We start from the raw sequence: 15,188 nt of genomic DNA on the forward strand, positions 1-15,188 counted from the left end.
CTAAAGCAAAGGAAGAGCTGGGCACAAGCAGCAGAAGGAGCCTGAGCTGAGGTGGGCACTGAGGAGCACACAGAGCCTGAGGCAGGCAGGGCACAGGGCTGCCGGGGGCTGACAGCTTCTCTGCACTTACATTTCACAAACACGCTCAATTTCCTTCCCCCGGCTGTCCTGCTGTTTCCTGAGAGCTAGTCTTCCTCTCCAGCTTTGGCTTAAAACACAGGTGACATCATCAATTCCTCTTTTTCATACAGCAGTGATGAAAAAGCTGATGACTTCTCTCCCCAGACCAGGCGTGGCACTCATACCACCACTGTGGCTACACCTACTTCTGCTGAGTGACAAAGCCTGGCAGAACTTTACACAGTTTTTAGCCTGACACCACATCTGCTAATTCTCATTTCTCAAAGATAAACTATTCCAGCCAGAAGTCACAGTATTACAGAACTTAGTTTTATTCAGTCCATAAAAAATTTGCTCCCCCCTCACAGTAAAACAGTAGCAAAGCTTCAGATGTAAAATAAAATGCACTCAGCTGAGTTATCAAATCAATTCTAGCCACAAGGACAGTGGATATCAGCTCAGACCATACATTACATCAAGTTGTCCAATTTGAAAAATATTCTTACCTCAGGTTTATCTCTGTGTGTGTTTACAGCTTCGACATTCAGAAATATAGATTCTACTTTACATCCTGTTGATAGAAAACACATTTTTAGACACATCTGCTTTGAAAGTGAAGCTATAATAATGATGCAATCTAATTTTGAGATGGTGAAAGTTACTCACTTTCCCCTTTTGATTTACACCAGAATTTCCTGAATTCTGAAGAACTAAAGCTACAGAAATTAATTCGTTCCCCATGGATTAATATTATTGTCCATCTGATAATCAATCTCCTCAGCTCAGCTTTATCATTATTTTCTTTGAAAAAAAAAACCTTTTTTTTTTTAACATCATGAACATTCAGTAAGAAAGTTTTTATTTGTAACTTTTTGTGTTTTAAACATCCTGGACTTCTGTACTACTAAGAAGATAAATGCTGCTCTCATTTCTTAAACATAAAAACAACTACAAGAAGGTAGAGAGTGTGTTGTCAGCAACCCCCATTCCTCTTTATGTGCATAATGGTTTAAACCCCAAGCTAAACAGAACTTCAAAGCTGACTCCCAAAAAGGAACTTCTGCTTAACATTCAAAACCTCAAAACCTCAGTGAGGCAAGAAAAATTAAAACAGTGAGAAGAAAGAACTACTTCCCAGGTAGTATAAACTGCTCCACTTAGAGAATGATATAATTACTTCATACACCATGGCCACAGCACTTCAAGCCATCTCTGACTGCCAAACCCTGGCTCATCTCACACAAACATGACTTTTAGAAGCTACCACCACTCTACAGAACATCATTAACAGTCACTTCCTCTGACACACCACAGTCCATCCTCTGTCACAAGCAGGTTTCCAGATTTTTCTCCTCATTTATTCCCTAAAGTTGTAACACACTCCATGGAGTTGCTACATGACAGAAAAAGGGGATTTCCTTAGAAAGTCACTCCACTTTAAAAAAAGAGAAGAAATCAGTAAGGCCAGTATTTGCCTTCCCTTTGGGAAGCCTGTCCTTTTAAAGCCCATTTGTCAGGAAGACTGTGAGCAAACAGTGTGGGAACTCAGAGAAACAGTGAGCCATAAAACAGATTTTAAGGAGGAAAAGCACATCATCTCCCACTGGAGCAGGATCCTTACTCATCCCTCTGACCACAGATCCACTGTGAGCCCTGAGACCAAGCCAAGCTCTGAGCCCTGCTGCTGCCCATTCCCCAGGGCTGTTACACAGCAGACACTTCAGAGCCCTCTCAGTCCTTGCCACAAGTTGAGTTTAAGATCCAAAGAGAGCCTCATGTGTTGAGCTTTACACATAAACCAAAGGGACAGCCTTGCTCCACAGCAATTACCACGTGCATTCTCCAGCTCATTTTTAATTTCTGATGAGCAAGTTCCAACCTACAGCAAGCTGCAGCTTCCTTTCCATAGACCACCACTGCCCTGGACTGCTGGGTAAAGGTCTCATCCACCCTGATCCATCTGTCAGGCTGTACCAGACGTTCCTCCACTGCAGGTCATTCTCTTAAGGTGGCAATGATGCTCCTCTCCACCACCAGGAAGAGCAAAGCCCCAGGGGAGGCATTTCCCCAGAGCAGGCTCAGCTGGGAGGTAGCAAACACACCAGGTCTGATCCTGCATCCTGCCTGCCTGGAGCCAAGTGCCATCAGTGCCATCAATCAGTACTGCAGCAATAATCTACACAGTCCTTGTGTTTTCAGATGGCTGAACTCCAAAAAGCAGCTTGGCTGAAATGTGCTCATCACACATACACGTCAAACCCCTTAAAAAAGGGACAATGGCATTTCTTTCCCTCCAGTCAGAAGGGCAAGGACAGTGTCTGTACCCCTTTGTTTCCTTCCTCTCTTAGTGTGCGAGCAAACACTCAAACATCCACACCCTCTTAAAATTTATGAGCAGTTACCCAACTTCCCTCCTCCTGCAAAGAAAGAAAAGCAGCAACAACCAAAAAAAAATCCACCAGAGAAGCCCCAAAAAACCCAAAAGAACCCCAAAACAGAGCCTTGCTGTAGAAAACAGGCAGACTCTAGTAGGTCAGAAAAATCCAGTTTTAAAAAGCTCAAGTTTTAACTGCAGTGGATCTTTATTTTCAAAACCCCAGCTTGTCATGCAAGGCTGGGAACAGCAGATGTCACCACAGCACAGGCTGTCTGTCCTTCCTGTAAGACGAAACTGCAAGCAAATGACAAAAATCTCCTCACACAGATTTTCCAGTGCAGCAGCTACTTTGTTTCATAATATTCTTTGTTTCAACTTCATTTGAAACTTAAAAAAACACAAAGTACTGATTTGGACCGCTATTTTTCAGAGCTGATAATCAAAGACAGGCTCCAATTAATGACTGAACCAGCATTTTTGGGCAATACATTTTTCCTAATCAGTTATGCAGATAATTCTCTGCCTGAGATGATCTTCTCAAGTGGGATATCAGCAGATACAACCCAGTCATTACTGAACAAAATGAGCAGAAGGCACACACTCAGTTGAGGTGGGAACACACACAAAACTCCGTCAGCAATCAGCCTAAAGCCCAAGCAGGGCACACAGTAACCCTCACCCCACATTGCCCAGGGAAGCCCCTGAGCCAAACACCAGGAACAGCTGCTGACAAACAAGGTGAGTTCATGGGGTACTCTCATAATCCATGGAAAAAAAATAGTTCAGGAAAAGAGAACAAAGTTATTTAAGGCTAAGGAAATACGTCTGGCAAGATGAAAAACCTATACAATTTTACCTGTCTTCTGCAATGCAATACCCTGCAATACATCAATAAAAACTCAGATCTTGCTGTAGCAGATGTGTAAATGCATGGGTTTGCCAGAAGAATTAGTGAAATAGAGTATGAACTGGGCACAAACTGTCCCCTCCAGCAGTGACAGCCACTGGTGGTTTCAGGCCTTCAGCAACACACGTGTTCCCTGGCACAAGGCAAAGCCAGGGTAATCCAGAGGATTCATTTATTCCAGTAAAGTTCTGCAGGCATACATGCAATGTCAAACCTGACTATTTTAAAGCAACATAAAGTGTGTTTTAAACACTCCACCACCTTTCCTGATGAGCATAGCCAGAATTACATAATAAATATACATCATTTCACTTACCATAAGCCACTGGGGTTAGCTTTAGGACGGTATGCAGTGGGCACTTCAGGTAGGGCAGTTGTTCTGAGAAATCAAACCACAAATTACACATGAAATACAGGTTACAACTGGCTCTTCTGTTATGTTTCAGGTCAGCTACTTGAATGACTTTTTACCTAACAGCATATCTCTTTTCCTAGCATGCAACAGAGATGCTAATCAGAGCAAAAAACAACTATCACAGTATTCCAGGTCAGGAGCAGCTCAACAACATCAACTACCAAGTTTCATGTGGGGGTCAAATACCAAAAAATACACTTGGGTACTTGCCTAGCAAAACCATCCTGTGATGATACAGCAAACTGTTAGAATTTACTGTGTGGAACCTTAAGCAGTAAAATTTAAAAAAAACAGTCTGTTTGTAATGCTTCAAGGAAGACTTACCTGCAGGCTTGTCAAGGAAATAGGCAAGCAGACAGCGCATGACAGCCTGGTGACAAATGACAAGCACATTCTCCTGCCTTTCCAGTTCCATAATTACTGGCTCCAGCCTCTGAACAAGATCTTCATAGGACTGGGTGGGGAGGAGAAACACAGAGCACATTAAAAAGGGAAAACTCTTTGAACAGTGTATATACATACAGAGGGATCTTACTTTCATATGAGTCATCTTCTAAATGTTATTTCGTGCACAGAAATACTGCAGTAATAATTTTCATTAAACTAAGAACACAGTTCAGACCTAAGCACTCACATAACACATTTTATTATACACATAACAAAACAAATCTCCCTCATAGAAACGCTTTATTAAATTAGCCACTTTGATCAAGGATTTCCACAAAATCCCTAGGATTTAATTCACATCTGCAAATACAAGTCTTGCATGTTATTTTCCATAGCTCATCTTCAAAAGCATTTCTCTTCCAAGCCCAAATCTAGGAAGCTCAGCCAACAATCAGTGTGCAAAGTGTTCACAAAGCTTGACTTGTTCAGGCTGCCCTTTCCAAACAAGCTGTGGGCACGTTGGACTGGCCTGGTGACAGCAGCCACCATGCCACCAAGAGCCAGCACAAGGACTTGCTGGTGACCTGTCCTGCCTGACCATGCACAGGGAGTTGCTGCTGCAGGGGAACAGCAGGACTCCTGCATGGGCACAACTGAACTGAATTTCACATGCATGGTAAAAACTCTGCTTCCAAAATGTGCCAGGTACTTCCAAAACGTGTCATGTACCACAGGTGGAGAGCTCAGCACATTGCCCAGCAGGGCAGGGACTGAGCTCAGCAGGAAAGCTTCACCCTGGTCCCCAGGCAGGACCAAGTGGCACTGCTAAGCCCTGGACAACAGAAAGTCCCCTGAGAGCTGTGCAAACCCCTCTCACTGTCACCAGCCACAAAACTGCCTCGGATAAACGAGACCAAGTCATCCCCACAAGGCACAGGGGGAGTTTGACATGCCAGTCACCATCCCCAGGACTGCACTGGTTTGAAAAACAAACACTCCTTGTTCAAATGCATGAGGAGCACTCTGCAGCTGAATGACTGCCTCATTAGCCATTAGCAGGACGGGGTCACACTGCCAGGGACACTGCTCCTGTCACAGTGACTGCTCTTGAGGACGAAGGCAGAGCTCTGCTTCCTCACAGCTCAAGCAGGAGCAGCTGGGCCAATCCCTCCTCCCAGCCCTCAGCCCCCAGCAATGGCCCTGTGACCATCTGGCCATCACTGCCCTGTACTAGGGCTGCTCTAGAAAAGCCATCAGCAAGTTCATCTTCCCAGAGGCAAGGAGTTTAATAACATGGCTGGAGCATTTCAGCCAGAGCTGCCTGCAAAACAGCCACCACCAAGAGCAGGGATGAACAGAAACAGGGCATCTTAGCAGCATGTTTATATATGCAACAGTTAAAGCCCTGCAATAACTCCTCCTGCTTTATCACTGTAGGACCAGCACAGGTACAGTGCCCACAAGATCAAAGCTCTCCACTGTTTTTCTAAATTTATGGGTTTATTTTTCAAGCCCTGAATCACATACGTGGTCTTTCCTTGCAAGATCCTATGTGCTTTTCCAAGGAGAAAGGAACAACCTTTTCATTAATTTAAAAATTTGTTTTTCCTTCCTACAGCATGCAGATATGCAAGAAGACAAGGAACCCTTTCAACTTGTGAGATGAAAAATAGCATACCTCTCCTTTAGGGTATCTGTATCTGTATTTGTCTTGGTCTCTCAGTGCAAATTCAAGAGGATAATTTTCCTGTATTTCTTCATATGTCATTTCTTCACATACTCCCTGTCAGTAATGAAAATGATTAAAAAACATGTATTCCCAGTAATGCAAAAAGCAGATATCACTCTTAATAAAACCATATACCAAATAACCTTTAGCAGTTTTAATTTGCTACTCTAACACTTAAAATTGTCACACATGATAAACAGGGCACTCAGCTTGACTCAGGGGTGGTTAGGAGGAATCATTAAATCCCTATACATGTGAAGTTACATCTATAGACAAAGCAAGGCCATGTTTTATCTATTGCACCTCCTTTTATATCTTACAGCTGCAGCTGGAAACTGCCAGCTAGCAAATCCCCTCACCACAAACTTCTTTCCAAGCCAAACAAACCAACACTTCATAACATCATGGATTCTACAGAGGAATGCTTTACTGGGAAGGACAAGAGAAGAACAAATTAACAATGGCAAAATTCAGTGAAACACTTAACCTTGTTTAATGTTTGTTAGGTAATGACAATTACTTCCAGCCTCTAGAAGCAGCTTCAATGACTTTCTATCCCATGAAAGACATATTATTAAAAAACTAAGTACTTTTTTACCCCTAACAATCAAAGCAATTTATTAAGCATTTAAAAGATAAGAACTTACTGCATCTATCTCATTCAAAACCTTCCACTGCTCATAAGGCACTCCCAAGGCTTCAGCAGTCTGAATTGTCCGTTTCATCTGGCTGGTCCAAACTTTCAGATCTTTGATATTTTGTTCATTAATAAACTGTGACAAGCTTTTGGCAAACTGGAAGAAAAACCAAGAGACACTGGATGAGGGCTCAGAGCCAACACAGAGCGTTCAGTTTAAAATACATGGGTTCCAGCCTCTGTAAGCTCACTGTAGCTTTTCCAAAAGACTGTCAAAGGTTTTGCTAAGAAATACAACCTACTCTATTATCCAACAGGGGCAGGAGAAAGAAAAGAAGTACAAGGCAAATACAAATTTTTAGCAGTTCCTAGCTTTCCTTCCACTAATTTTCCTTTCAGCTTTAAGTTGTGTACACTTTCCCAATTACCCAACTAGTCAGAATTTCACAACAATATAGTTAAAAAATAAAGCCCTCTTGCCAACTGCTTTGTGGTGTGGGATAAAAAGGAATTTTAGCCAACAGAGAGACACACAGATAAAAGAGTACAAACCACAACACACAAAGTGCTTCCACTACCCAAACATGCAACTAAAAAAGTCCTTTAAACTCATTAAGAGGAAAAGGCTGCAGAGAAGGAAAGCTGCCAGTGCCCAGCACAAACACACACAGAGCTCACAGTTCCACCTGGCTGGAGGTACATACTTCCTTCCCCCTGACAGACAGCCCAGGATCTCCTCCTATCCTGCCCTTGAGGTTGAGCTCGCTCTCCCCGTGGCGGCAGAGGTAGATTGACCGAGGAGTCACGTGGATATTCATGAGGTAGTAGACAATCCGGCTCTGGATGTGATCCATCACTCTGTTCACCAGGTAACTCCTTCCAACATCCATGATTTTAATGTAAGAAAGATCCCTTTCATGAGCAAGTTAAAAAAAAAAAAAAACCACACAAAAGTAAGGTTCCACATTGTTGCTATTAGCGTGTAGCACAATCTTTCCACCCTCTCTGTTATGAAACAAAGGGGAGACAAGCCAAAGAAATGAAAAAATCCTCATTCAGCCACAGAATATGCATTAGTCCTAAGAAAAACACAGTACTCCAAAGCTACAGGACGAACTCTGTTCCTTTCACATGGAGCTGCTCACATCACTTTCTTTTCTGCCTCCTTTACTTGCACTTCATCCAAATCTAGATCCTTCTCTTGGAAAAATACAGCCCACACAATGAAAAGGAGATTCACTTAAAAGTTACCACAGCTAAATAAGATATACAGCTATTTTACAATACCATTTGGGGTTTTTTTTCCAGGTTACAAACACTTTCCATCACCAAGTGTTTGTCTGATTGCACCCAGGGGCCAAAAGGAATAGTCACTAATTACCCATCTCATTTAATCCCTCCAGAAAAAGTAGGGCACCACAAGAGCCTGGGAGCAGTCTGAAGCAAGACATTTTCTCAACTGCTCTGTGAGCAACCCTTTGTTAACTGTACTGTAATCTACCCCACCACTACCTTCTCTCAGCATCAGACAGCTTATAATTTCAGTTTTCACTGCTTATCCTTCATCACCTGAGCTATAATTCTAGAGCAGCCTCTCGTTCACACACAGGAAGATGTCTCATAAGCTGAAAATAACCACTATTGGTTTCTAGCTATGTGTTTGAGACACCACACTGCAATGAAACAAGAAAACTGATAATGAAACCAAGCAGAGGCAGTGAGAAACAGGCACCAGCACCTCACTCCAGCCTGTGTTCCCTGGAGTTAATCACTGCCATTCCAGGCAGGCCCAGCCATTGGGTCCATCACGGGAATTACACACATGAACTGAGCCAGCTCCACGCTGCTCACGCTCAATTACATTAAAATGCAGCTCAGCCCTCCCGGCAGCTCTGGTGCAACAAACCAGCAGCACCTGGGATGGCTGCAGCCCCAAATCCTACTCTGAAATGCTGGGCTGTAGCAGCAAGGAAGGGGCTCCTCCTCACATGATTCATCCCCACCTTATTTTCAAGAGTTCAAAGTTAATGAAAACCAGAAGAATGTTTTGGTGTGAGGATAAATAATGTAGCTAAGACAGTTTCTCAGAGCCCTGCACCTGCAGGATAATTCTGCAAGCACAAAGAAATTAATTAAGAAGTCACATTTTTAAGACTGATGTGTTCATAATTAACCTTAACCATGCCAACCAATTAAGTTATGCTTACAAATCACTCATGTCTCCTCTAGGTACCAAAAAAAGCCAAGTATCAACCAACCACTGTAGAAATTCTGGAATAATTGCTAAATGCTGGTTCTATCCCAGAAGAATAAATACCATTCTCCAAGTGGGAAAATCAAAAAGAATATTGTCCCAGACTAGTCTCACTAGCCAATTTTCCTCAAAGAAGGCAGTTTCCATGCTACACCCCTACAGTCAACACTTTTATTTGCCAAAGGAGAGAGAGAAATCAAGCCACTAAAATAATGACTTGAAAGCCCTAATCCCCAGTACAGGATGCCCCAACCCTTAAAATAACATTTAAATAATATTGTGATCACCAGCAGTAATAACAGAGTTGTTTCATCACTTACTTGTCCAGAGTTTCATCTAAAGTCTCATACGAGTTCTTGTAGCACTCTATTCTTTTCATGAAGTCTTCTGTGGCTTCATCATTGCTACAATCCACATAGTCAGGACTGCCCAGCTTCACTTGCTGTTTAAAATAAAACCAGGAGAACAGTATTTAAGTGTCCTTCCCTTCTACATGGATGTTTAAAGAAATATAGAGTGGGAGAACACAACAAAAAGCTTTGTCTGCAACTTCATTAAAATACATGTAAAGCAAAAAAGAACTCTACTCTTCAGAGAATTAAACTTCTGAGCTAGTAACATCCACATCGACAGGGGAAAAAAATTTTTTTCCATTAATGAGAGCTAAGGTGGGGTTTTTGCTATTGGAAGTTCTTATAATGTACTTCTAAAAATACTAAGCTACTTTAAGCCTCCCAATATCAAGCAAACTTAACTTTACTCACCACAATGTTTGCAGCAATGACCTCTGGATCAACACATACAGACTCCACAAAAAAGGTCTTCAGTCCAAGTGGGAGGAAGAGGAACAGAAGAGAGGAAGAAGGAAGATGCATGAGAACACCTCTGGGTACTAACACACAAGCAGCACATCACCCACTTCCATGCCAAGGCCTTTTCCCTCCATTTACTCAGAAAGCTTCTCCAGACCTCTCATCAGAAATCCCTGGCTCCCCATTCCATGACACATCATGCTCTGTGCTCTGTTCCCCAACAATGCTTGCAAGTGGAAAATTCTTGCAGTACAAAAAACGTAGGATGGAAGAGGAAGAAACAAATGCAGAGGATGCTGGTTCAGCCCCACAAACAGTAACTAACATTTCTGAATTAACATTTCAGAAGCCTCCCAGCTCATGGAGTAGCCTCACTTATAAAGAGGCTTGTGTTCTGCTGTGTCAAAGGCTTACAGAGATAAAGTTTAGAGGAAATGAAAGACGACTGAAGAACAGCTAAATGTAAAACCAGAAGGTAGAAAACCACTAAGTTCAACTAACACAGAACCCCTTCGTGTTCCTGCAGCAAAGATCTGAACTGCATAAAGAACCATACTTCAAATGCTCTTTCTGACACTGCACTCATCACCACAGGTCCAGGAAGACAAAATTGAAGCTGTAGCACAAAATACCTTAGCTCCAAACAGTACAAACACTAAAGATGAGAAAAATGAGGACTGAATGACTTCTAATCACAAACAATGCTTAGGAACACAGAACACATTATTGATTAAACATCCAAGAAGGACATGGCTTGTGCAAGTGCACTTAGATAAAGGCAAAACTACCACTGGCTTACTTGGCCATGCAGTAGCTCAGAGCTGCTTTGCTTTCACTCACCTTATATCCATTTTCTTCACCAAATTTATAAATAGTTTCTCTACGTTCTCGAGTTGTGTTTGTAGCATCAAAGACCTAGGAACAATTAAAGGGAAAGAGAAAAAGGAATTTAAAAAGCAGCACAGCCTTTGCAAAGCACTGTGCTAGTAACAACACAAATATGGATTTAAAATCCCTCCGTGTAAAGGAAAGCAATGGAAACTTCCCCTTCCCTCTACCCCACTATCTCAACATGCTCAACAAGAAAACAAAGACATTACTACTTTATACATACTATTCTCTCAATACTAAAATTTAGTAATATTTTGAAAGCAGCTCTAGCAGAACTCTGGATTTGGAAAAGGAAATCAGAATTTAAGCCTAGCACATAGTACAGGAGAGAATCTTCCTCCTTGCCCCTTATCAGCATTAAATATTAATGCACAAGTTTTTAGTGAACTACTGCTACCAAAAAAAAAAAAACCGCAGTTCAATGGGCTGTTCAAAATGGAAGTGTAAAATTTGCAAGAGTTGTAAACCCTGCCCATGAATAACACCATCAATGCAGCCATTTTTCTAAGAACTCAGTTTATCTCTGAACACATCAAAGTTTTATTAAAGTATGAAGTTCTCCAAAGCATAACATTTACCTCATGTATTCAGCAGAACTTATAGTTAATGGTTTTCCCTGTTTAGTTAATAAAAACCCCAGAGTTGTGTCAGTAGTCTTAAGACAAAAAATTTATAAATTAGTCTCAACATGCAATGTCAATAGTTGAAGAACTGATGTTTTGTATCCCATTATTAAATAGTCAGGTATACACCAACTTATAAGAAGTTTCTCCTGCTCTCTTCGGACATTTCTCATGCCAGTAACAAGTGCCAAGAGGATACCTTTTGTTCAGCAAGTCTTGATCTTGCCCTTCGAACACTAAACTATCAAATAGACATGCAAGCAAAATTACAGATGTGTTTAATAGTACATTGTGGAGCACTGTTCTATAGCAATGTGGAGAGAAGGTGGACCTTTTTCTTGGTGTTATCCTCCTCTCAGCTAACCCCTCAAATGAAAGGTAGTTGCTCAAAATGGCATCATCACCCTCAAATCCAGCACTCACTCCACTGCAGCAACAAGGCAGACCTAACTGCCAAAGGACAGAAATGTGGTGCACTGGAGAGCTGCTGTAACCACTCAGGCTGTGTGTAATCCAGCAGACAAAGAGTTTGGTGCAGAGGCACCTCAGGAAAGTGTCTCCAAGAAGAAACTTACAGCCACGTGCCCGTTCTCCTCGCTGAGGTACTGCCGGACGTCGTTCAGCGCGGCTAAGGCACACTGTCTGCACAGGGAAAGAACCACAGAATACACATAAGGGCATCTTGTTATGCACTTGGGAGAAAAGGGCCCTGCAAATGTTAAGATAATTTCTTTCAGAAACAAAGATTTCCCTCTAAACATGGGGAAAAGCCAACAGAGATCAGCCAAGCTACGCTAAGGAAACGTGGTCATGTCACCTTGGCTCCTGTGCCACTGACAGAGCTGCTCATGTCCACAGAACACCCACCAACTTTGCCTGAAGGATACCCTTCCACTGATCTAAAATAACATCACTGAAACATCCCTGTATGCTTTTCCCAATTACCTATCCATTCATAACTGCTTCTTAATTTGATTTGCAAAATATTAAATAAAATTATCCAACTTAAGGCCTTTATCTTGTGGCACTGAGTTGGAGAGGCAACTATTTTTCAGTAATCTACTTACTCTCTTTTGAGCTATTGTGTGAAAACTGCTTATGCAGAAAAAAATTGTTAAAACAGAGAGCAAAACAAAGGTAGCATCAAGTATTAATGACTGAGGTGAAATATCATCCCACTGCAGTCACCAACCCAGTGTAATTAGACCTGGAGACAGCTGAGGGCACAAACACCAAAAATCCCCACCCTGACATACTTTACACTTGTGTTAAATTTGGACAAGAACACATGAATATGCAACTTTCCTCTGTCCCCAGCATTAGCATTATCTTCAAAGTCCATTATGATTCCTAACACATCAGTAAAGCTGGAGGGCAACATTGTACACGATTTATTTGTTAGCAGAACAAAGCCCCATTTATTCCCAGTAAGTACAGCCTCTCTGCAGTACCAACATAAAAGCCTGCCCATTTCAACAGCCCTTCCCTACATTACTCCTAAATTTTCTTTCCAGACTGAAATTCATAACTGCTCTATTTACCACCTTCTGGAAGCACAGCTTTATCTTGAAAGAGAAATGAAGGCTTTTGGATCCCGACAGTATTTCCACATTAGCACAGTTAACAGATGTCAGGAGCTGAGATTCATCACCCAGGTCTTCACTGAATAAATACAAACCCTCTTTACTCATTGCTAACCAGGCAGATCATCTCACACAGCCCATTTCATGCTACATCCCTCAGCACTTAGCCTAATAGGTGGCACAGAGGCACATTAAAAGGTTTGGCTCTACCTGTAAGCAAAAAGTAGTGGCTTGCAAAGCTAATGCACCTCATAACTGCTCTTATCCCCAAGGATTGGGAGGCTCTTATGCAGCCTGTTCTCCTTTGCCTTTAGCAACACTCAGTGCTGCTGAGGGGGAGAAAGGGAAGAGAGAGGGGGGACAAGGCAAGGGACAGCCACAAAAGAACTCCAGATGGTTTTGATGTATAAGGTGAAGCTGAATTAAAAACAAGGCAGTCCATATTTTAAGTAGCCTAAATAAATACTATTTCTATCCATCTCAAATTTCTCATTTCCTTCTCTTTCACACTGCATGCTCTAAGGGCTTTCCTGAACGCACTAAAAAGTACAGTGAGTGTCCAAGGAAATCAAAAGGCCCTCTTGTTTGATCTCCTCTAGGAAAGAAGCAGCTCCCTCTTGCTCTGACCCCTTCTCCTGAAGGTCTGCCCTACATTAAAGCACAGCCTCTTTCCAGGCAGGAGCAGAAACTCAAATGCTTCATCTGGACACAGAACTCTGCTTCTCTCCTTGCTTTGCACAGCATTAGCAAAACATGGCAATTTTTGAGGCTGTGCATTGGGGGAATGAATGAGGCACCTGCATGGTGGCCAAACCCACAATTTCAGGGAGAAAATGATCACATTTGATTCTCCCTCATTTAAACAGATAATGATGAATACATTCAATGTGCTCCAGATGAACAATTTCATTATACACATCAAAAAGAAAAGCAGTTATGTGGGTTTTTTCCTTTATGAAGCAAACAAAAGCTCTAAAATGGGATTTTAGGAATTAGGCAGCAGCAGGAGTCACATTTATTAGCTGGTACTCTACAAGAAGGTAGGAAAAGCTATAACTATCTGTTTAAATAGTTTTTCAGTGAAAATATCCTGGAGTATCTACAGGAGTAACAGTAGTCACATCCTAATGAAAATGAATCAAGGACTTCTCTCAATTTCTGATGCTTGAGATGAAACAATCAAGAAAAAAAGACTCCCAAATTTTCATCAGCCTAAAGAAATCACTATTCCACCTTCTCTAGAATGTATTTTCCAGCAGTCTTCCTAAGGTCTTCTTGATCATACAAAAATGCAACTTCAAGCAATCTCTAAGAGCAAATTAAACAGGATATCCTTTTAATACAATTAGCATGGTGTACCAAGCACAATCAAAACTTACTTCCTGATTTTCAAGCCTTCTTCATTGTCAGGCAGGAAGAATTCAAAGGATTTATACTTTTTCACCAAATCTCGACGATACTGACCAACATTAAATTCTGCCAAAAGAAAGCAACATTAGCAAGAGCCAACAACAGAAACATGAAAAGGTCATGACAACTTTGAAACCAAACTTCCTGCAAAGATAAAATAACTTGGCCTGTAAGAAGTCAATCTATCATACTTCTCTTTGTGTTTTGTGAAGTTTAAAATAGCCAAGATAGTAATAAATCTCGGAAATAGCTAAAGAACATTTGGGCTGTAGTCACTCTACTTCAGTGGCCACACTGTAGTGCCTTTGTCTGCCAGTTTGCCTGGACAACAAAAAGGAATTATTTTCCTCCTTTTCAGGAGTTACTCAAAGTCTATCGGAGTTACTCAAAATCTATAAAGGACTAGTAATGATTATTGGTATTAATAATAATTTATTATTATCATTACCTTCTTCTTCTTCTAAGTATATGTACAGTGAAACAGTATTCAGATAACACCTCCCAAAACTTACAACTCTTCTTTCAGCACAAGGCAGAGCTCTAAACAGAACTAAACTTTAAGTAAACAAAACTTAAAATCCCAGTAGTGAAAACATTTTTTCAGAACCCCGCTCTAATATTTCTATTCCTTAAGGATTAGTATTTCACAACCCTTGTTCCACTTACTGCGGAAAAAAAAAAAGACAAATTGCTAAAACAAAAAAAAAATCATTTAAAAATCATCCTAAGTATGAAACAATCTCACTGTGATCTCATCTCAGTGGTCAAAAACCACCTACTCCTTATCTGGGTGAAGGTGCAAAAGGTCCATGGCCAAACACAGTATCAGGTATGGGATTAGGGCAAGACAGTTCTGCTTTGCCCCAGAGCAGAGTGACACTGAACCCTAATTTATTTCATTCAATGGCTCTGAAAGCAGGCCTCTGAAACACAATTAACATTTAAGTTGTTTCAGACCTACAGGTTTTTTCTGTTGAACTGCAAAGCTTTTGGTTTTGTTTTTTTTTTTTAGAATTTAACCACACTGAAGTATTCTGTTTGAG

General features: G+C 41.4%; 1 protein-coding gene across 6 annotated transcripts in view; it reads right to left on the reverse strand.

Annotated features, from left to right (window-relative positions):
* Nucleotides 1-15,188, reverse strand: part of LOC102071399 (6-phosphofructo-2-kinase/fructose-2,6-bisphosphatase 4) — a 51,975-nt gene that overhangs the window by 10,059 nt on the left and 26,728 nt on the right. For 4 of the 6 annotated variants that reach the window (XM_074550034.1, XM_074550037.1, XM_074550035.1 and 1 more), the window contains exons 3-13: nucleotides 14,115-14,211; nucleotides 11,728-11,794; nucleotides 10,479-10,553; nucleotides 9,591-9,647; nucleotides 9,147-9,268; nucleotides 7,277-7,484; nucleotides 6,583-6,729; nucleotides 5,885-5,989; nucleotides 4,144-4,273; nucleotides 3,721-3,783; nucleotides 627-691 (exon numbers count right to left, since the gene is read on the reverse strand). In XM_074550034.1, the coding sequence (XP_074406135.1) occupies nucleotides 627-691; nucleotides 3,721-3,783; nucleotides 4,144-4,273; nucleotides 5,885-5,989; nucleotides 6,583-6,729; nucleotides 7,277-7,484; nucleotides 9,147-9,268; nucleotides 9,591-9,647; nucleotides 10,479-10,553; nucleotides 11,728-11,794; nucleotides 14,115-14,211 (1,136 nt within the window). Of the gene's footprint in view, nucleotides 1-130; nucleotides 209-626; nucleotides 692-3,720; nucleotides 3,784-4,143; nucleotides 4,274-5,884; nucleotides 5,990-6,582; nucleotides 6,730-7,276; nucleotides 7,485-9,146; nucleotides 9,269-9,590; nucleotides 9,648-10,478; nucleotides 10,554-11,727; nucleotides 11,795-14,114; nucleotides 14,212-15,188 lie in introns of those variants that run through there. The other 2 variants (XM_074550033.1, XM_074550036.1) reach the window with 1 other exon arrangement.

This window comes from Zonotrichia albicollis, chromosome 12, assembly GCF_047830755.1.
Source record: "Zonotrichia albicollis isolate bZonAlb1 chromosome 12, bZonAlb1.hap1, whole genome shotgun sequence".
NCBI classification, from domain to species: Eukaryota; Metazoa; Chordata; class Aves; order Passeriformes; family Passerellidae; genus Zonotrichia; species Zonotrichia albicollis.